We start from the raw sequence: 23,062 nt of genomic DNA, 5'->3' as shown, positions 1-23,062 counted from the left end.
CCGGGGAAATGACAAACTCCAACAAGAATACTCAACCCTGAACTTTCAGTTTTATTAAGCGTCAGAAAAGTATACATTACATTCCACTGCACACCGTCAATATTTGTCTCATTTTCTGCCCTGCCATTATTAGATCTTCCGGTGAATGATGGAGTGATTGAGAAAGTTCCACAGGTGGAAGGAAACAGGGACTGTAGACTGAGGAACAATGGCCGGTGAACCAGCACAGGATTGTGAGAGCACCAACCAGAGATAACCCTTCTGATTCAAAGAGCTTCCATAGATCGACAGGGGCGAAAGGTAAGAGAGAGTCCCATTGACTCAGATACACCCTGGTCCTGGGGATGGACTGAGGAGAAAGGTCAGAGAGAGTCCCATTGACTCAGATACACCCTGGTCCTGGGGATGGACCACTGAGAAAGGTCAGAGAGAGTCCCATTGACTCAGATACACATTGGTCCTGTAGACAGTACACAAAGATTACAAGGTAAGGCAGGAAATGATGGGAATGAGATTGGGAGAGTCTGACCACCGAGCACAATTATCCAGCAGGAGGTCGTGCAGTGGGACATGAAATAAGATCAGTTTCTGTCTCTGAACACACAGTCACATTGAATCGTGTGTGTTTTTAGAGTAAATTAAGTATCACAGTGTTGAGGTAAGTGCAGTAGAGGTTGTATACATGGACTTTGAAAAGCCATTTGATAAAGTATCACATAATGGACTGGTTTGTAAAATTGAAGCACATGTGTTAAAGGGACAGTGGTAAATTGGATATGTAATTAGCTGAGGGACAGGGGGCAGAGAGCAGTGGTGGACCGATGTTTCTCCAACTGTGGAGAAGTTTACATTGGGTCAACCAGGTGTCACAATTGATGCCTTTGCTTTTCTGGTTATATTTTAAATGACCTGGTCTTCGCTATCGGGAGTGGACCTTCGAGGTTTGCTGAGGGCAAGAAAGTTGATTGTAGTAAATGGTGAGCAGGATCGCAGCAGGCTTTCGAAAGGCACAGACAGACTGGTGAACTGGACTGAAACATGGCAGATGCAATTTATTATAGCTCAGTGTGAAATGATACACTTTGGGAAGTTCAACATGGAGAAGCAGTATAATGCAGACGGTACTATTTTGAGGGGATGTAAGAGCAGAGAGACCTGGTGGTAAATATCCACAAATGTTTGAAGATGGAAGGGTAAGCTGATAAGACATTTAAGAGAGTGTATGGGATCTTTCACTTTTTAAATGGAGCACTAAACATAAAAACAAGGGGTTCAATGCTAACCCATTACAAATCAGTGGTGAGGCTGGAGTATTGTGTACAATTCTGAGCAACACACATTAGGAAGAATGCCAAGGTGTTGGAGAGGGTACAGAGGAGGTTTACCAGGATGATACCTGAGACTTCAATTATGTGGAGAGATTAGTCATGCTTGACCAATCTTCCAGAATTTTTTGAGGATGTAACTAATAGAGTGGATAAGGGAGAACCAGTGGATGTGGTGTATTTAGAATTTCAAAAGGCTTTTGACAAGGCCCCACACAAGAGATGTGCAAAATTAAAGCACATGGTATTGGGGGTAATGTATTGACATGGATAGAGAACTGGTTGGCAGACAGGAAGCAAAGTGTAGGAACAAACGGGTTCTTTTCAGAACGGCAGGCAGTGACTGGTGGGGTGCTGGAAGGTTCCATGCGGCTGGGGGGGTCGGGGGTTGTGGAGGGGGCGTAGTGGGGAGGTGCTGGGGTGGCTGGTCAGCCATGATCTTGTTGAATGGTGGTGCAGGCTTGAAGGGTCGAAGGGTCTACTCCTGCACCTATTTTCTATGTTTCTATGCTGGGACCCCAGCTATTTACAATATACATTCATGATTTAGACAAAGGAATTGAATGTAATATCCCTACATTTGCAGATGACACTAAGCTGGGTGGCAGTGTGAGCTGTGAGGAGGAAGCTAAGAGGCTGCAGGGTGACTTGGATAGGTTAGGTGAGTGGGTAAATGCATGGCAGATGCAGTATAATGTGGATACATGTGATGTTATCCACTTTGGTAGCAAAAACAGGAAGGCAGAATATTAACTGACAGATTGGGAAAAGGGGAGGTGCAACGAGACCTGGGTGTCATGGTACATCAGTCATTGAAAGTTGGCATGCAGTTACAGCAGGTGGTGAAGAAGGCAAATGGCATGTTGGCCTTCATAGCGAGAGGATTTGAGTATAGGAGCAGGGAGGTCTTACTGCAGTTATACTGGGCCTTGGTGAGGCCACACCTGGAGTATTGTGTACAGTTTTGGTCTCCTAACTTGAAGGACATTCTTGCTATTGAGGGAGTGCAGCGAAGGTTCACCAGACTGATTCCTGGGATGGCGGGACTGACCTATCAAGAAAGATTGGATCGACTAGGCTTATATTCACTGGAATTTAGAAGAATGAGAGGGGATCTCATAAAAATATATACAATTCTGACGGGATTGGACAGGTTAGATACAGAAAGAATGTTCCCGATTTTGGGAAAGTCCAGACTCAGGGGTCACAGTCTAAGGATAAGGGGGTAAGCCATTTAGGACCGAGATGAGGAGAAACTTCTTCACTCAGAGAATTCTGAACCTGTGGAATTGTCTACCACAGAAAGTTGTTGAGGCCCGTTCGTTAGATATATTCAAAAGGAATTAGTGGTGGCCCTTACGGCTAAAGGGATCAAGGGGTATGGAGAGAAAGGAGGAATGGAGGACTGAAGTTGCAAACATGCTCAGCCATGATCATATTGAATGGTGGTGTAGGCTCGAAGAGCCAAATGGCCTACTCCTGCACCTCTTTTCTATGTTTCTATAAGTTGGGATTGTTGCCTTTAGAGCAGAAACGGTTAAGAGGAGATCCAACAGAGTTATTCAAAATTGCGAGAGATTTTTATAGAGCAAGTCGAAAGAAATATTTCCTCTGACCAGTTGGGCTGTAAACAAAGATCACAGTTTTAAAATAATCGGCTAAGGAACTAGAGTGGAATTAGGAGAATGTGTTTTATGCAGAGGTTTCAGATCTGGAATGTACCACCTGAGAGACTGGTGGAAGCAAACTCCATAGGAACATTCAAAAAGCAATTGGACCTGTACTTTAAGAGGACCCATTTTCAGGGTTTTGGGGACAACGCTGGGGTGTGGGCTTAGTTGGGACAGCTTTTCACCAACCAGTACAGATTGGATGGGCTAAATGGCCTCCTATGTTGTAAGATTAGAAGGGGTTTGATCAAAGAGGTGACTCCAGTCTGAGGCAGAGCCCAGCAGATATACACCATCTCATTTTCTGTTTTATTTCAGATTTCCTTCCTCTGCAGTATTTTGCTTTTGTATTAGTGGAAATCTGGAACTTTCTCCACCCAAAATGCTGTTGAGTTTGGGGTTCATTTGAAAATGTCAAAACTGAGATTATTAGATGTTTGTTGGGCATTAAGATTCTGGAACCAAGGAAGGCCCATGGAGTCAAGGTACAGATCAGCCATGACCCAGTTCAATGGTGGAACATGTTGGAGGGGTTCAAGGGCCACCTCCTGTTGCTATGTTGCGATGTAGTCCTCCCACCACTGGCGGCGCTGCAGTGAAGTATTCTTGCTCCCCCACGCAGGCGCAATGTCGCTCCTGCAATGAATCCGGGGATTCCCAATGGGCGGGGTTTGCCTCTTGCGCTGGCCGGGCGGATGGCGCGGGCCAGTGTGCGAGTGACGGTAAGGAACAGAAGGGTTGCCCGGGTTACCGAGGCGGGGCCGGTGTGTGAGTGACGGTGAGGAACAGAAGGGTTGTCCGGGTTACCGGGGCGGGGCCGTTGTGTGAGTGACGGTGAGGAACAGGAGGGTTGCCCGGGTTACCGGGGCCACGCTCTGTCACTGGGATAACGGGGCTGTGTTGAGCTCACAGATTGAGAGCGGGCGGTTCAGTCCCAGACTTTGTATCACACACGGAGGGCCCGGGAATGGAACAGTGACGGGCTGGAACAGCGGGCAAAATGGCGCATCGCCGTCTGCAGGACTTTACATGTGGCAGTCTCAGGTCTGAGGCTTTCTATCAGAGGTCACAGTCTAAGGATAAGGGGGAAGCCATATAGGACCGAGATGAGAAACTTTTTCACCCAGAGAATTGTGAACCTGTGGAATTCTCTACCACAGAAAGTTGTTGAGTCTAGTTCGTTGGATATATTCAAAAGGGAGTTAGATGTGGCCCTTATGGCTAAAGGAATCAGGGGGAATGGAGAGAAGGCAGGAGTGGGGTACTGAAGTTGCATGATCAGCCATGATCATATTGAATGGTGGTGCAGGCTCGAAGGGCTGAACGGCCTGATCCTGCACCTATTTTCTATGTTTCTATGTGAAAGAAGGGAGGAAATGAGGCTTGCGCAGGAAAGAAGGTTCCTTGAATGAACACATTGTGAGGCTGTTTTGTGACTCGTCTGTGTGCGGTTAAAAACATGAAATGGAAATTGGCACATCCAATGACACTTATATTGCCAATGGTGCTTTCTAAGTTAATCTCTATATCCTAAACCGAATATCCTATTGATTGCCCTAACCACGAAAATCCCAATCGTAACAAGTAACCACAAGCCACAACCACTGACCTCTAAACCTATTATACCCAGCCCCTAACCAAGGCTAAGAACATAAGAGATAGGAACAGAAGAAATAGTAGCATTCAATAAGATCATGGCTGATCTGATCTTGGCCTCAATTCCACTTCCCTGCTCTCTCCCCATTACCCTTGACTCCCCTATCCTTCAAAAATCAGTCCATCTCCAACTTAAATATATTCAATTACTCACCCTCCGCTGCTCTCTGGGGTAGAGAATTTCAAAGATCACGAATCTATGAGAGAAGAAATTCCTCCTCAATTCCGTTTTAAATGGGCGACCCCTTATTCTCAGATGGTGCCACCTAGTTCTAGATTTCCCCACAAGTGGAAACGGAGATCAGAGGGGGAGCTAAAGACATGATAAGGAAGTAGTTAAACAATTATTTTGATGCAAGTAATACTGCAAGGTATGTTAGTAACAAGTAATTGTAATTAACTAACCCATCAAAATTAGCAAATACAATTACAAAGATCAGAACATTTCAAAGGCAATCACATGCAGTATGTTTGGAGTTCTACTAACTGCATTCAAAAATGGTTAAACAATACAGAAAATAGCAGATTTCCAGTCTTCAGTAAGATAGTTCTTTTGAGGGTTGGTTGAAAGGAATGTCAAATGAGTGTAAAGTGAGACACTCCGGTTCAGTCCATGACACCCACAAACCGTATACTCAAACGAAAGAAGCTTGGGATTTGATGTGGTAAAAGATGAACTGCGTGAGAAGTGAAATAATCTCGAGGAAGAAAAGGCCCAAAATGGAAGGGAAGAGAACATTAATTAGTCGTCTCTTATTATGGCGAAATCAAATATTCAACACACGGTGTTTGAAACAAGCTGATTTATTTAATATTTATAATCAATCTCCACCACGGTTATAGGGGTTATTAAGAGCAGCCGAAACAAAGTCTAACTGCCAGAATGAACATGATTCAGTGCCCAATGCAATCACAGTAAATCAGATTCCATTCACTAACAGGATTTTCCGATGGCGGCGTATTTACCCAGCATTCCCGGCACGGAGAATGTGCTGAACTCACACTACAGGATCCCAGTGCGCAGGCGTGGGACCTGGCTTTGTGTAGGGCATGCGCGGTGCGTGTAATGGCGGAACGGACTCAGTGAGAATCTGTTCTGTACAAGCGGCCATTTTCAGCGTGGCAGAGGGGAGTAATGGACCATCGGGTAGTCGGGGAGGCTTCATAAACAATTGGTGCCCGTCGGAAGCCCGGAATAACAACCTGAATATCGGCGATTGCAGCTTCGAGGCTTTCTCCCGGTCACAGGCCCAGGTTAATGGCGGCCATCTTTGTACAGGAAGGCAAGTTCGGTGGTTCGCCATCTTGCTTCAGTGAGCAACCAAACGCATGCGCGGCCATCTTGGTGCAGGAGCAATGTGAAATGCGTTAGTGTCTTTCCAACCGTTCCTCGTGGTTAAAGCAACAACTTAGTTATTTTATTCTCACTCTGGAGACCTCGGAATTCTTACCCTCTCTCCTAAAGGCGCTGCTCAGTGCTAAGCTTACAGTTTACATGCCAGACAATTGTAACAGGAAAGCCCCAGAGCGGTACACTCCCAGGGTTAGAATCCTCATGTACAGTCTCAGGGTTGAAATACCCGTGAACAGTCCCAGGGTTATTATCTCATAAGAACATAACATAAGAGGAGCAGGAGTAGGTCATTTGGGCCCCGGAGCCGGCTCTGCCATTCAATAAAATCATGGCTGATCTGATCATGGTCTCACTTCCACTTCTCTGTCCCCTCCCCATAACCTTTACTCCCTTATTGCTCAAAAATCTGTCTATCTCCACCTTAAATATATTCAATGACCCAGCCTCCTCAGCTCTCTGGGGCAGAGAATTTCATAGATTTGCAACCGTCAGAGAAGAAATTTCTCCTCATTTCAGTTTTAAATGGGCAGCCCCTTATTCTGAGACTATGTCCCCTAGTTTTAGTTTCCCCTATGAGTGGAAATATCCTCTCTGCATCCACCTTGTCGAGTCTCCTCATTATCTTATGTTTCAATAAGATCATCTCTTCTTCTTCTGAACTCCAATGAGTAGAGGTCCAACCTACTCAACCTATCTTCATAAGTTAACACCCTCATCTCCGGAATCAACCTAGTGAACCTTCTCTGAACAGCCTCCAGTGCAAGTATATCCTTCCTTAAATATGGAGATCAAAACTGCATGCAGTACTCCAGCTGTGGCCTCACCAATACCCTATACAGTTGTAGCAGGACTTCTCTGCTTTTTACTCTATCCCCCTTGCAATAAAGGCCAACACTCCACTTGCCTTCCTGATTACTTGCTGAACCTGCATACTAACTTTTTGTGTTTCATGCATGAGGACCCCCAGGTCTCCTGCAACAGGTTGCAATTTTTCTCCAATTTAATTATAATTTGCTTTTCTATTTTTTTGTGCCAAAGTGGATAACCTCACATTTTCTCACATTATACTCCATCTGCCAAATTTTTGTCCACTCACTTAGCCTGTCTATAACCCTTTGCAGATTTTTTGTGTCCTCCTCACAATTTTCTTTCCCACCCATCTTTGTATCATCAGCAAACGTGGCTACATTACACTCGGTCCCTTCATCCAAGTCATTAATATAGATTGTAAGTAGTTGAGGACTCAGCACTGATCCCTGCGGCACCCCACTAGTCACTACTTGCCACCGGAAAATGACCCATTTATCCTGACTCTATTTTCTGTTAGTTCGCCAATCCTCTATCCATGCTCATATATTACCCCCAACCCCATGAGCTCTTATGTGACACCTTATTGAACGCCTTCTGGAAATCCAACTAGACAACATCCACTGGTTTCCCCTTATCCACCTTGCTCGTTACATCCTGAAAGATCTCCAGCAAATTTGTCAAACATGATTTTCCTTTCATAAAACTATGCTGAGTCTGCTTGATTGAATTGTGCTTTTCCACCTGTCCCGCTGCTGCTTCCTTAATAATGGACTACAGTCCCAAAGCTGCAATCCCCATGTATCATCCCAGGGTTGAAATCCCATGTACAGTCCTAGGTTTAGAATCCCCGTGTACAGTCCTAGGTTTAGAATCACCGTGTACTGTCCCAGGGTTCATAGAATAATATAAATATACAGCAGGAAGGAGACCATTTCAGCCCATCGTGTCCATGCCTGCCGACAAAGAGCTATCCAGCCAAATCTGCCCTTCCAGTTCTTGGTCCTGGGTTTGAATCCCCATGTACACTCCCAGGATTAGAATCCCCATGTACAATCCCAGGGTTAGAATCCCCATGTACAGTCTCAGGTTTAGAATCCCCATGTACAGTCCCAGGGTTGAAATCCCCATGTACACTCCCAGGGTTAGAATCCCCATGTACAGTCCCAGGGTTAGAATCCCCATGTACAGTCCCAGGGTTAGAATCCTCATGTACAGTCCTACGGTTTAGAATCCCCAGATACAGTCCCAGGGTTTAGAATCCCCATGTACAGTCCCAGCATTGGAATCGTGTGACTGTACAGAGAAAAATTGAGGCCTTGAATCTGAGTTGAAAAACAATCATCGAAACATGATTCAATTTGTATACGAAACTATTTGAAATCAAATCAAATGAATTGTTGCGCCAAATGGGAAAGAAGTGATGTGTGGGCTGTGCAGGATTGTTTGTGCCTGATTACACAGCGTGACCCTGGCTCTCTACTCCAAATGCGCTTCATTAGGTTCACAGTCTGATTGACACTTCTAACTGACTGGATGGACCTCGCCCTTTAAACCCCATCAGAGAAATAAACATTTATAAAGCACTGGTTAGGCCTCAGCTCGAGTATTGTGTTCAATTCTGAGCTCCAAACTTTGGAATAATGCCAAGCTTTTAGAGAGGTTGCAGAAGGAATGGTCCCAGGAATGAACAACTTCAGTGTTGTGGAGAACTGGAGAAGGTTTTCTCCGGAGAGCAGTAAAGGGTAAAAGGAGATTTGATAAGAGATGTACAAAATCATGAACAATTTTGTTTCCAGTGGCATTATTGTAGGTAACCAGATGAGTCAGAGTTCCGATGATTGGCAAAAGAACCAGAGGTGAGATGTCGGATCGTTTGTTAGCCAGCGAGTTGTTATCATCTGGAATGCACTGTCTGAAAGGGTGGTGGAAGCAGATTGAATAGTAACTTTCAAAACGAAATTGGATAAAAACTTGAAGGAAAAAATATACCAAGCAAAGGGGGAAGAGCCATTGAACAGCTCCACAAAAGAGCCAGCATTGACACGATGGGCCAAATGGCCATCTTCTGTGCTGTACCACTCCCTGACAATGGCAGATGATCTTACCCAGAGTGCTCCATGTGGGGAAATATGCCCTATCTCCATCAGCAGGGGGGCAGCGTGTTGGTGCAGGAAGGGCTGGTCTCCGGAGAGCGCTTTCCTGAGACTGAGCGGAGCGAGCATAGCCTCAGCAACACCGAGTGCGGCTCTCAAGCCTCGGGTAACACCAAGTGCAGCTCTCAGGCCCCAGACAACACCGAGCGCGGCTCTCGGGTAACACCGAGTGCGACTCTCGGGCCCTGAGTCAGAGCCGCCAGGCCCGGCACCAGCAAACCCCAGGGAGAGTGCCACCCCCTGCAAGACAACAACTTGCATTTATACAGCAGGCCCAGCAATTCCCAGCCGCTCTGTATCAGGGAGGGCGCTGGATGTGGAAGTCTCTCCCTGACCTCCTGTGTGGGTCTGTTTGTTGCATCAGTTTGAGTTGGAGTGGGGAGGAGGGAGAAGCTGCTGGCTTTCACCCCCAGTACTTCTGGGCCCAGTGGGACCAACAATTTCCCATGTGGGACTGTCACGGGAGGTGGGTTCCCTTCCCTGATGGACAGTCATGACCCAGATGTGTTTTTACGACAAACTGGCAGCTTTCGTGGTCACTTTTTTCTAGTGCCAGCCCCACAAATGACCAGATTCATCAAGCTCAATTTCACAACCTGCCTTTGTGTTTTTGTGGTTCTCTCTCACTTACTTTTTCCTGTTTGAAATTCACTTTACAGGGTGTTAAAAGGGGAGGATTTGTAGACTGGAAGCTCAAACCTAAGATCACCTCAAGATCTGACAGTCACTCGATACATTGGGACTGGAATATTATCAGCTTTTGACCATGGAAGCAGAAGACATCGTTCACAGTGGGGAGAAACGATACACGTGCTCTGTGTGTGGACAAGGCTTCAGCCGATCATCCAAACTGGAGAGACACAAGCGCAGTCACACTGGGGAGAAACCATGTAAATGTGGGGACTGTGGGAAACGATTCAACTACCCGTCCCAGCTGAAAATACATTGGCGAGTTCACACTGGGGAGAGGCCGTTCACCTGCTCCGATTGTGGGACGGGATTCAATCGGTCATCCCATCTGCTGAGACACCAGCGAATTCACACTGGGGATCGGCCGTTCACCTGCTCAGAGTGTGGGAAGGGATTCACTCAGTCATCCAGCCTGCTGCTACACCAGCGAGTGCACACCGGGGAGAGGCCTTTCACCTGCTCTGAATGTGGGAAGGGATTCACTACATCACCCAACCTGCTGACACACCAGCACACTCACACTGGAGAGAGGCCGTTCGTCTGCTCTGAGTGTGGGAAGGGATTCACGACATCATCCTACCTGGTGACACACCAGCGAGTTCACACTGGGGAGAGGCCGTTCATCTGCTCTGAGTGTGGGAAGGGATTCACTCAGTCATCCAACCTGCTGACACACCAGCAAGTTCACACTGGGGAGAGGCCGTTCACTTGCTCTGACTGTGGGAAGGGATTCACTCAGTCATCCAACCTGCTGATACACCAGCAAGTTCACACTGGGGAGAGGCCATTCCCCTGCTCTGACTGTGGGAAGGGATTCACTCGGTCATCCAACCTGCTGAGACACCAGCGAGTTCACACTGGGGAGAGGCCATTCCCCTGCTCCGACTGTGGGAAGCGATTCAGTCGGTCATCCCACTTGCTGAGACACCAGCGAATTCACAAGTGACTGCAGTGGTTGGATTCTGCTAATCACATCCGGGACTGAATCGTGTTCATTCTGACAATTGGGATTTATAACTCCTGTAACGCTGATGTTAATAACTCCTGTAACTGGACTGGAGTTTAATATTTGATATATCGACACATAAATTAGTGTTGCTTTCAACACATTGCTGTCTTTCTCACCTGAATGTTTAGCATCACCTGGCTGGAGCTGAGAAAGGACAATCTGGGGGGAGGATCATACAGGGAGAACAAAACTTCAGCCTGGACACAGTCCTTCAGGGCCACACTAAGATCACCTCATTCTTCTGAACTCCAATGTGTATAGGCTCAACCGATTGTCATAAGTCGAACCCCCTCATCTCCGGAATCAACTCTGGAATCTGCAGCAGTCATGAACAAGGACCTGAGGCTTATTAAAAGACACATATTTCATTACAGACAAGGTTACACTGGGAGAAATGTTCAGTTAGAACATAAGAAACATAAGAAATAGGAGCAGGAGTAAGCCATTTGGCCTCTCGGGCTTGCTCCGCCATTCAATACATCATGACTGATCTGATCATTGACTCAGTTCCACTTCCCTGCACGCTCCCCATAACCCTTTACTCCCTTACCGCTCAAAAATCTGTCTATCTCCGCATTAAATATATTCAAAGACTCAGCCTCCACAGCTCTCTTGGGCAGAGAATTCCATAGATTTACAACCCTGAGAAAAAATTCCTCATCAAACAGTTTTAATTGGGCAACCCCTTATTCTAAGACTATGTCCCCTTGTTTAATTTCCCGTATGAGTGGAAATATCCTCTCTGCATCCACCTTGTCGAGCCCCCTCAAAATCTTATGTTTCGATAAGTTCACCTTTCATTCTTCTGAACTGCAATGTGTATAGGCCCAAACTACTCAACCTATCTTCATAAGACAACCCCCTCATCTCCAGAAGCTACCTAGTGAACCTTCACTGAACAGCCTCCAATGCAAGTATATCCTTCCTTAAATACGGAGACCAAAATACAGAGTCCATTACAGGCAAAATGCCGAGCAAACCAGCAGCACACTGGCACCTTAACAGTGTCTCATCGGTCTGCAGGCTTTTCTTAAATAGATTTCCTAAGTGGATATAAACTTATACTAGGTTTGCAGGCGTGATGCTCTATTCACATATTGGAGGAAGAAGCGATGCTGTGGGGTACACGCTAAGTCCAGTAGCTGGAAGTGATTAACAGACTGGGTTTTGTGTTTAGTGAACCCGGCCATGTTATCAATACCAGCAAAACGAAGCCCGTGGAATAACAGGGACAATGGCAGCATGGATATGAAAGTGGCTAAGTGACACAGAGTAGTGGTGAACAGTTGTTTTTCAGACTGGAGGAAGTGGTATTCCCCAGGGGTCGGTAGTAGGGCCATTGCTTTTTTTGATCTATATTAATGACTTAGACTTGGGTGTACAGGGCACAATTTCCAAATTTGCAGATGACACAAAACTTGGAAGTATGGTGAACAGTGAGGAAGATAATGATAGATATCAGAAAGACTTAGGCCTAGACGTTCCACTTTTTTTGCAAGATACCGGCCACTTAACGACCATTTTAACACTGAGATGAGGCGTAACACCCAGAAATCGCCCAACTAGCAACAAAATGGAAACTAACGCCCATGTATCGCTCACTTATCGGCCAGCATTACTTTTGGCATGTAGTTAATGCCGAGAATTAATAATACCGCCCGCCCACTTTTTTTTGCCATAAAGATCAGAATGAGTGAAACTAACACCCATAATATCGCCGAGCGTTACTTTCGGCACATCGGCCACATATCACCGAAAATATCGCTCGCCGAAAAACCCACTGAGAAAAAGTTGCTCTCACCTGAACTAAACCCAGCGGTATGGACGCCATGTTGTAAATCGGAGGTCGGTTCATATAAAATGCTGCTTCAAGTTCTGGGGAGTTTTGATGTACTGTGCAGTTTTGTAAGGTGATTTGAACATCTGAACAAACATCTTATCATAGTGTGGACGATTTGAATTTATTTTAGGTGTTTAATAGGTAAATTTATTGTTTGTGACCAATCGGTATGATACTGATTGTGATTGTAATGGGGCCTGTAATTTCTCAGCCTGTCTTGATGACTACGCACGTGCTGCAGACTAGAGATGGCAGACGGTATATTCAAGAGCAATATGTGCCCAGTCAAAGGGTAGGCACACTGAGGAGGAGGACAAGAACTTACACCCCACGCACTTTCAGGGAGAAGCGGTCTTATCTGAGACAATGCGCAACAGGGTTATGTGAAATAAAAAGCATTTAATGAGAACATTTGTATAAAATCATAATTATAACTGTAAAAAAACACCCCACCTCACCCCACAACAAATTGAAGACATTTATATCATTCATAAAAGTGTTCACATTTCAAACATAACTTCATAATCAAAGAACACAAATGCAATAAAACAAGGTCACCCCCCCTTCCCCCAAACCTCCCAACAAAATAGTAACCACAACATAAAATACTGTGACCAATAAAACTCCTGCGGCTATTCACCTCACTTTCCTTTCCTCCCCGCTTCTCCCCACCTCTACCCCTTCCCCTCCTGACTCCAAGCCACTTGGCCGAGGAGCTGTTCAGGCATTGCTTCACTGGGGGGGATGGCGGCAGAACCGCTGGTTGGCCGGATACGGGAGAGGATGGTCCCAAGGTGGGAACATCCTCTGAGCCAGAAGATCTTCCTCCAGGCTCTCGTGTCATTGGCAATGGGGGTGTGGTACCTTGGGGTGCAGTGCCACGCTCTGGGACTACTGGGAGCCCTCTGCCACCAGTGTTCCTGGCTATCACCTCCAGGGCCTCTGCCATCCGTGCCACGTACTCGGTCATGGTCGAGGACATGTTGGCCAGCTGTTGGGATATGCCCCCCATTGTCTGTAAGATCTGCTGACCTATGTCAACAATTCTCCTGGACAAGTGTACCATGTCCCCGCAGAGATCTGCCGCTCGTGGAGCAGACCTGCTGCGTCGAACCAACCTCCGCGTGGTCGGCACCGTCATGGACACACCTCGGCTGCCTTGGGGCAAGGTGCTTGGGCACGCTCCCTCCACGGTGGAGGAGGGCATGGCCGCAGAAGCACTCGATGTAATCGGTGTCGAATGCATTATGGAGCTTGGCGATGCACGCTCCTCGAAGTCCGCACTGTCATCCGTGGAGAAGGCACCCTGCAGCTCCACGGGCGAGGATCGGTGCTCCTCAGCACCAAATGGACAATCGTCTGGCGACTCCGGCCCCGGACCCCCAGCTCCTGGGCTCGGCGGTCTTGCATAGGGGCTACGCTGCTGACTGAGCTACAAAATGTAAATGAGGTTATTAGAGGAGAAGGGGGTGCTAGGGTCACAAGGTGATTCCGACACTACACCCAGCATGTGCACGACAAGCACCACCGCTATCAAAATCATCACCGCCATCACATTTCATGACCATGACCAAATTCTGCATTGCAATGATTCTCATGAGGCCATCATTATTCATGTAACACTTTTATCAATCATCTATCATATATTATTGGTCGGACATGAGTGGGTGTGGCATCTATTGACTTTACATCACGCAATGGTGTATACTTTACTCATGAGGCATCACATCAGGTTCTGCTGCTGCTTGTGTGGCCGACCCGGGGTGGCTCCCCACTAGTGCCAGCACCCACTCCTCGATGTCGGTGAGCTCGATGATGACTGGTGGTCCCCCACCCGTGCGTCGCTGCTCGGCCCTATTCTTCGAAAGCTTCTTCTGTAAAAGGTAACACCAGCACGATGTGGCATGAGATCATTGCATGAGATCATTGCTAGGTACTGTCACAGAGACTGATACAACATGATGGATTTAATCATGAATATTACAAAAATGATCATTATTTACCTAAAGACGTACACCGTCAATGCAGGATTTGAGTAAAACATTCTCGGTATAAGTGTAAGACATCACATCTGATTTTAATCACTCATTACACTTACAATTCAAATATAAGTAAATGTAAATAAATGTAATACTCTGGCAGATCCGACAAGGTCATTCCAGTGCTTGCAGCATTGGTTACCCTTACGCATCTCATTCGTCGCCGACATGGGGCTATGGGCTATGTCGGCCCATATCTTCTGGTAAACTTTTGGGGCGGGCTTCCCATGCACACCCTGGGTCAATTGACCCCAGCATGACTCCACCTCCCGCAGGAGGTAGGCATTTGCCTCGTCGGAGAATCTCCAAACTCGTTTTCCTCCTCCCAATATCTCCCACCTCACTGCTTTCACCAGCTTCCTCAGTCTTCACAGCGTGCTGTGTCACCTCCTCCATCCCTTCCATTTTAACTCTATTTTTTTGCCCCAAAAGCTCCGTGGGAATGTTATTTGAGCTCAAGTCTTTTTGCTGCTGGTAAATCTCCCTCCTACCTCCCACAACAGCCAAACAACCACACAGCACACCCACACACAGTTTCAGTTCCTCTCCGCTCTCTCTTCTCTGCGCATGTATTGATGACCCCTGACCTCCTGAAATGCGGGAAATTACCATTGTCAGGTCAGTTACGCATGATCCCAAATTGAGCACGCTGTTAGAGCCGCTACATGTGCTCCTACGCAAAGGTCGCAAATGGGTCTGGGGGGACAGCCAGGAAAGGGCTTTTGATAACAAACTGCGTGCTCTATGCTCCAACAATCTGTTAATGCTAATATGACCCATGTAAGAAACTTGTTTTAACGTGCGATGCATCGTCCTATCGGGTAGGGTGTGTGTGGCAGCATGTTAATGCCAAGGGTCAGTTACAGCTGGTAGCTTATGCCTCCAGAAGTCTGTCCCAGGCAGAAAGGGGCTACGGGTTGGTAGAAAAGGAAGCGCTTGCATGTGTATATGCAGTAAAAAATATGCACCAGTACCAGTTTGGCAGGAAATTTGAGCTGGAGACAGATCACAAACCCCTTACGTCCCTTTTGGCTGACAACAAGGCCATAAATGCAAATGCGTCGGCCCACATACAGAGGTGGGCACTCATGTTAGCCTCCTATGACTATACAATTCGGCACAGACCGGGCACTGAAAACTGCGCCAATGCACTCAGCAGGCTCCCACTAGCCACCACTGAGGGGACAACTGAGCATGATGCTGAGATGGTCATGGCTGTTGAAGCTTTCGAAAGCGAAGGCTCACCTGTGACAGCCCGTCAGATTAAAGTCTGGACAAATAAAGACCTGTTACTGTCTTTAGTTAAGAAATGTGTCCTGAATGGGGACTGGGCAGCCACGTTCGGGGCATGCCCTGAGGAGTTTAAACCGTTTCATAGGCGCAAGGATGAACTCTCGATTCAGGCCGATTGCCTACTATGGGGAAACCGAGTAGATATGCCCCAGAAAGGCAGAGAGGTGTTTATCAGAGAACTTCACAATGAGCATCTGGGCATTGTCATGATGAAGGCAATTGCCAGGTCACACGTTTGGTGGCCAGGGATAGATGCAGACCTGGAACTTTGTGTTCGCAGGTGCAACACGTGTGCCCAGCTGGGCAATGCGCCCAGGGAAGCCCCCCTTAGCCCCTGGTCCGCCAAACCATGGTCACGCATCCATGTGGACTACGCAGGTCCCTTCATGGGAAAAATGTTTTTGGTTGTAGTAGACGCCTACTCCAAATGGATCGTGTGACATTCTCAATTCAAGCACATCATCTGCCACGGTAGAAAGTCTACGGGCAATGTTCGCCGCCCATGGTCTACCGGACGTCTTGGTCAGCGACAATGGCCCGTGCTTTACAAGCATTGAGTTCCAGGATTTCATGGCAGGAAATGGTATCAACCATGTCAGAACGGCACTGTACAAGCCAGCCTCAAACGGCCAGGCGGAACGAGCAGTGCAGATAATCAAACAGGGGATGCTCAGAATCCAAGGGGGTTCCCTACAAAGCCGCTTATCACGCCTCCTGTTGGCCAATAGATCCTGACCATACTCGCTCACAGGGGTTCCACCCGCAGAGCTACTAATGAAAAGGACGCTCAAAACCAGATTATCCCTCATACACCCCACCATCAAAGAAATTGTTGAGAGCAGGCGCCGGTCATAATGTGACTACCATGACAGGAATGCGAGGGCGCGATGTATTGATGTCAATGACCCTGTCTTTGTCCTCAACTATGCTGCAGGGCCCAAATAGCTCACAGGCACTGTGATTGCCAAAGAGGGGAATAGGATTCTGGTAGTTAAACTTACCAATGAACAAATCAGCCGCAAACACGTGGACCAAACAAAAAGGAGGTTCAGCAACCTCATAGAAGAAGCAGAGGAAGAACACGATGTAGAATTCACTCCACCACAGGTGACCGAACACCGGAAGCAAGTGGAGGAGAGCCAAGTCACTGTGGGCAGTCCGGACAGGCCTGAGGCACCGCAAACAGCAGACACTCAGGCCAGCGCCCAACAACTGGAGCCTCAACTCAGGCGCTCTACAAGGGAGCATAAACCATCAGAGAGACTTAACCTGTGATCCCAATAAGACTTTTGGGGGGGGGAGGTGATGTCATGTATTCAACTGTCATTGTAATTCATGTATAAACTGACCTAAGTTGTACACCATGAGAACACTGACCACTAGGTGCTGAACTTGTGGGAGACACTCCTAACCTGGACTTTCAGGTATAAAAGGGAAAGCTCCACCCACCTTCGTCACTTCAGTGCTGGAATAAAGGTTACTGGTCACAGAGTGACCTTCTCTCAATTATGGGCCTCGTGTGCATTTGTACTGTATAGTAAGGACATATCAGAAACCTCCTGCTGATTACCACCTACCTCTCTCCGTCAGCTGATGAATAAGTACTCCTCCATGTTGAACACCACTTGGAAGAAGCAGTGAGTAGCAAGGGCACAGAATGTACTCTGGGTGGGGGACTTCAATGTCCATCATCAAGAGTGGCACCACTACTGACCGAGCCCTGAAGGACATAGCTGTCAGACTGGGCCTGCAGCAGGTAGTGAGAGAACCAACATGTGGGAAACACCTACTTGACCTCATCCTCACCAATCTACCTGTCATAGATGCATCTGGCCATGACAGCATTGGTAGCAGCGACCAACACACAGTCACTGTGGAGATGAAGTTCCGTCTTCACACGGAGGACACCATTCATTGTGTTGTGTGGCACTACCACCGTGCTAAATGGGATAGATTCAGAACTGATCTAGCAGCTCAAAATTGGGCAGCCATCAGCCATCAGCAGCAGCAGAATTGTATTCCACCACAACCTGTAACCTCATGGCCCAGCGTATCCCTCACTCTACCATTACTACCAAGCCTGGGAACCAACCCTGGTTCAATGAAGAACGTAGAAGATCAAGTCAGGAGCAGCACCAGGCATACCTGAAAATGAGGTGCCAACCTGGGGAAGCTGCAACACAGGACTACATGCATGCTAAACAGCGGAAACAGCATGCTATAGACAATGCTGCGGTGAGAGTGACTGCCCTCAAAATCAAGGCAGCGTTTGACCAAGTGTGGCATGAAGGAGCCCTAGTAAAACTGAAGCCAATGGGAATCAGGGGGAAAACTCTGCACTGGCTGGAGTCATACCTAGCACAAAGGAAGATGGTTGTGATGGTTGGAGGTCAATCATCACAGCCCCAGGACATCGTTGCAGGAGTTCCTCAGAGCAGTGTCCTAGGCCCAACCATGTTCAGTTGCTTCATCAATGACCTTCCTTCCATCATAAGTGGGGATGTTCGCTGATGACTGTACAGTGTTCAGTTCCATGTGTAACTCCTCAGATAATGGAGCAGTCCATGCCCACATACAACAAGGCCTGGACAACATTCAGGCTTGGACTGATAAGTAGCAAGTAACATTCGCGCCACACAAGTGCCAGGCAATGACAATCTCCAACAAGCGAGAGTCTACCCACCACCCCTTAACATTCAATGGTATTACCATCACCAAATCCCCCACCGTAAACATCCTGGGGGTCACCATTGACCAGAAACTTAACTGGACCAGACACATAAATACTGTGGCAACAAGAGCAGGTCAGAGGCTGGGTATTCTGCGGCGAGTGTCTCATCTCCTGACTTCCCAAAGCCATTCCATGATCTACAAGGCACAAGTCAGGAGTGTGATGGAATACTCTCCACTTGCCTGGATGAGTGCAGCTCTAACACTCAAGAAACTCAACACCATCCAGGACAAAGCAGCTCGCTTGATTGGCCCCCCATCCACCACCTTAAACATCCACTCCCTCCAATATCGCCCCCCTCCCATGTTATAAAATTCCCCGGACCCCCTGTAACACAACACAAGTATTCAGTGGCTGTAAAACGTTTTTGGATTTCCTTAAGCCACAGAAGCAGCGATAAAAAACGCAATTCTTTCCATTTCAAATCACATTTATTTTGAAATAAATAGTTATTTGACGATTAAGTGCAGTAATAGTATTACCTGGATTTCCCTCTCGAACTGCACTCGGAAAAGGTGAACGGCCTCTCCTCGGTGTGACTGCGTGGATGAATTTCCAGCTCAGACGGGTAATAGAATCCCTTCCCACAGTCCCCACATTCCCACGGTTTCTCCATGGTGTGGGTGTCCTTGTGTCTCTCTAGGTTGGATGATCAGTTGAAGCCTCGTCCACACACAGAACACGTGTGTGGTTTCTCCCCGCTGTGAATGCTGCGATGTTGTGTAACTGATTAAAGCGCTTTCCACAGGCAGTGCACTGGAACACTTTCACATGCTTTTCCAGTCACACTGATGATTGGAATCTTTTCTCACAGACAGAACAGACAAACATTTCTTTGGAAGACTTAAGATATTCAGGTCCTAATGAATCAAGTGATTCTGTCAGATCTTGACGTGATGTTTGGTTTGAGTTTCCCATCTGCAAATCCTCACCTTCTAATATCCTGTAAAAGGAGTTTAGAAAACTTATCACTAAGTACAGGATAGGAATTGAGAACAGACAATTCTAGTTTCTATGGAACATTCTTTCTTCTCTTGTTGTCCCAAACATGTGGTCCAATCAAACTAAAAGAAGCCAAAATAAGCAACAACTTCCCAACAAATGCAAAGAGAACCTTCCCAACGAAACCAGAAAGTTGTTCCCAGTGTCCATTCTGCAGCCTGAGGTGCCAATGATCACAGAAGGTATCTAGTGTCCCGGTGGATACCGCATGCTCTCCAATCTTCCCTCTTTTGTTATTGGTGCGAGGTACCTTTCGGAGGCCGTGCGGCCCATTCCGTTCCGCGCAGGCGCAATAGCTTCCGTTAAAGAAGCTGGTCCCGATCTACGCAAGACCGGCAGAGAGCTATGCAGTCACATGGCCGGCAGAGCGCTGTGCAGTCACATGACCGGCAGGGCGCTGTGCAGTCACATGGCCGGCAGGGCGCTGTGCAGTCACATGGCCGGCAGGGCGCTGCGCAGTCACATGGCCGGCAGAGCGCTGCGCAGTCACATGGCCGGCAGAGCGCTGTGCAGTCACATGACCAGCAGGGCGCTGCGCAGTCACATGACCACACAGCTTATAGCAAATGTTAATGCTCCCTCTCCAGAGCCATCTGGGCACAGATTAGATTGCAAAACAACTTATAATAATATCGTGTCTTTAAGATAGTAAAATGTCCCAAAGCGCATCACAGGAGCGTTATCACACAAAATCTGATATTTGGGCCAATGACCAAAAAGTTTACCAACGAGGGAGGGCGATTTTGGGAGGGAATTCCAGAGCTTAGGATCTCGGCAGCTGAAGACACAGCCGCTAATGATGAAGGATTAAAATGAGTGATACTTAAGAGGCCAGAGAGGGGCAAGGCCAAGGAGGGATTTGAAAACCAGGATGAGAATTTTAAAATTGAGACATTGCTTAACCGGGAGCCAATGTAGGTCAGTGAGCACAGGGGTGATGGGTGAGCGGGACTTGGTGCGAGTTAGGATACAGCCGTTTGGATGAGCTTAAGTTTATGGTGAGTGGAAGATGTGAGGCTGGCCAGGGGTGCATTGGAATAGACAAGTCTCGAAGTAACAAAGACATGGATGAGGGCTTCAGCAGCAAATGAGCTGAGGCGGGGGAGGAGTGGGCGACGTTACGGAGGTGGAAGTAGGTGGTTTTAATGATGGTTTTTGTATATGGTCAGAAGCTCATCGCGGAATCACATATCATGCCTAGGTTGCAATCAGTCTGGTTCAGCCTCAGATAGTTTCCAGGGAGACGGATGGATTTGGTGGCTAGGAACAGAATTTGTGGCGGGGACCAAAGACAATGGCTTTGGTCTTCCCAATATTCAGTTGGAGGAAATGTCTGCTCAACCAGTACTGGAAGTCAGATAAAGATTCTGACAATTTAGAGACTGTGGACGGGTGGAGAGAGGTGATGGTGAGGCAGAGCCGAGTGTTGTGAGCGTACATGTGGAAACTGATGCTGTGTTTTCAGATATCGCCGAGGGGCAGCATATAGATGAGAAATGGATAGATCCTTGGGGAACACCAGAGCTAACAATGCGGGAGGGGGAAGAGAAGCCATTGCAGGAGATTCTCTGGCAACAATTAGATAAGAATGGAACTAGGCGAGTGCAGTCCCACCCAGCTGGACAACAGGGGAGAGGTGTTGGAGGAAGATGGTTTGATCAACCGTGTCTGTTCAACCGTGTCTGTTTCGGTACTGTGGCAGGGGTGAAAAGCTGATAGAGGGAGTCAAACATGGGCAGGGATTTGGGAGGCGACAACACGTTTGGAAAGGAAAGGTATCACATTCATATCTTCACCAAAAGACTCAGACCAAGGGATGAAATAAGGAGTACACTATAAAAATGTTCAGGTTGCTCACTGTCCTTCTGGATCTCTATCCAGGGAGAACTGATGCATTTCTCGTAACTTGTGGTTAAATGTTCTCATCGAGGTGATGGATATCAGTGCAGGGGAATGGGTAATTCTGAGCATCTGGTGCCTGACTGAAGCACTCTCCAGTCAGGTACAGCATGGGTTAGATACAGAGTAAAGCTCCCTCTACACTGTCCCATCGAACACTCCCAGGGTAGGTACAGCACGGGGTTAGATACAGAGTAAAGCTCCCTCTACACTGTCCCATCAAACACTCCCAGGGCAGGTACAGCACGGGTTAGATACAACAACTTGTATTTATATAGCGCCTTTAAAGTAGTAAAAGTTACCAAGGCGTTTCACAGAAGTGTTATAAGACAAAAAAATTGACACTGTCACATAAGGAGAAATTAGAGCAGTGCGCAAAAGCTTGGTCAAAGAGGTAGGTTTTAAGGAGCATCTTATATGAGGAAAAAAGGTAGAGAGGCAAAGAGGTTTAGAGAGGCAATTCCAGAGCATAGGGCCGAGACAACAGAAGGCACGGCCAGCCAATGAATTGAGATGGAGTCAGTGGCTATGGAACGGACTTTGTGGCAGGGATTGGAAACAATGGCTTTGGTCGTCCCAACAGTTAATTGGAGAAAATTTCTGCTCATCCGGAACTGGATGTCGGACAAGTAGTCTGACAAATTAGAGACCGTGGAGGGGTCGAGAGAAGTGGTGCTGAGGTAGAGCTGGATGTCAGCGGCGAACATGTGGAAACTGACTCCGTGTTTTCGGATTATGTCGCCAAGGGGCAACATGTAGATGAGAAATAGGAGGGGGCCAAGGATAGATTCTTGGGGACACCAGACGTAATGATGTGGGAGTGGGAAGAGAAGCCATTGCAGGAGATTTCCTGGCTATGATTAGATAGATAAGAATGGAACCAGACGACTACAGTCCCACGCAGCTGGACAATGGTGGAGAGGCGTTGGTGTAGGATTCAGTGGCCATCTGTGTCAAAGGCTGCAGACAAGTCAAGAAGGACGAGGAGGAATAGTTTGCCTTTGTCACAGTCACAAAGGATGTCATTCGTGACTTTGATGAGAGCCGTTTTGGTACTATGGCAAGGGCAGAAACCTGATCGGAGGGATTCAAACAAGGAATTGCTGGAAAGATGGGTACAGATTTGGGAGGAGACAATACGTTCAAGGACTTGAGAGGAAAGGGAGGTTGGAGATGTTTGCAAGCACAGTGGGGTCGAGTTGTATTTTTGAGTATAGGGGTGATGACGGCAGATTTGAGGGAGAAGGGGACAGTACCTGAGGAGAGGTCAGCTAACAGGGGAGCCAGAAAAGGAAGTTGGGTGGTCAGCAGTTTAGTGGGAATAGGGTCAAGGGAGCAGGAAGTGGGTCTCATGGACAAGGTGAGCACGGAGAGGTCATGAGGGGAGAGTGGAGAGAAACTGGAGAAAGATGCGAGTTCAGGGCTAGGGCGGGGGGAGCCTCAGAGGAAGTTTGGCCCGTGGGCTAGGGGAAGGAAGGGAAGAGACAGAGTCGGCTGAACGGATGGTCTCAATATTTGAGACAAACAAGTCCATGAACTCCTCATATTTGTTGTCGGAGGTGAGGATGGAGGAGACAGGGGAGAGGGATTT

At 47.5% G+C, this 23,062-nt stretch overlaps 2 protein-coding genes across 4 annotated transcripts in view; one reads left to right on the top strand and one right to left on the bottom strand.

Moving 5' to 3' along the window:
* Positions 1–274: 274 nt before the first annotated feature.
* On the top strand, positions 275–11,643 carry LOC139248317 (zinc finger protein 551-like). Of its 2 annotated transcripts, none has more exons than XM_070872114.1 (2): positions 275–300; positions 9,628–11,643. In XM_070872114.1, the coding sequence occupies exon 2, from the start codon at positions 9,735–9,737 to the stop codon at positions 10,602–10,604; it is 870 nt and encodes a 289-aa protein (XP_070728215.1). In that variant the 5' UTR covers positions 275–300; positions 9,628–9,734; the 3' UTR covers positions 10,605–11,643. The 2 variants fall into 2 exon arrangements, with proteins under 2 accessions (XP_070728215.1, XP_070728213.1); XM_070872112.1 differs by lacking the exon at positions 275–300 and adding an exon at positions 5,751–5,934.
* A 1,574-nt stretch (positions 11,644–13,217) lies between these two features.
* LOC139248268 (zinc finger protein 3-like) overlaps positions 13,218–23,062 on the bottom strand; it is a 39,170-nt gene continuing 29,325 nt past the window's right edge. For both annotated transcript variants that reach the window (XR_011591024.1, XR_011591023.1), the window contains exons 4-5: positions 19,053–19,513; positions 13,218–14,381 (exon numbers count right to left, since the gene is read on the bottom strand). The gene's annotated coding sequence lies outside the window, so the exon portion shown is untranslated. The remainder of the gene's footprint in view (positions 14,382–19,052; positions 19,514–23,062) is intronic.

This window comes from Pristiophorus japonicus, unplaced genomic scaffold (assembly GCF_044704955.1).
Source record: "Pristiophorus japonicus isolate sPriJap1 unplaced genomic scaffold, sPriJap1.hap1 HAP1_SCAFFOLD_29, whole genome shotgun sequence".
In the NCBI taxonomy this organism is placed as follows: domain Eukaryota; kingdom Metazoa; phylum Chordata; class Chondrichthyes; family Pristiophoridae; genus Pristiophorus; species Pristiophorus japonicus.
The sequence above is the reverse complement of the archived record's forward strand: the minus strand, read 5'-3'. Positions and strand labels throughout refer to the sequence as shown.

What these genes read in the sequence shown, in the direction of transcription:
- LOC139248317 (XM_070872114.1), top strand. Translation starts at nt 9,735, where the DNA reads ATGGAAGCAGAAGACATCGTTCACAGTGGGGAGAAACGATACACGTGC.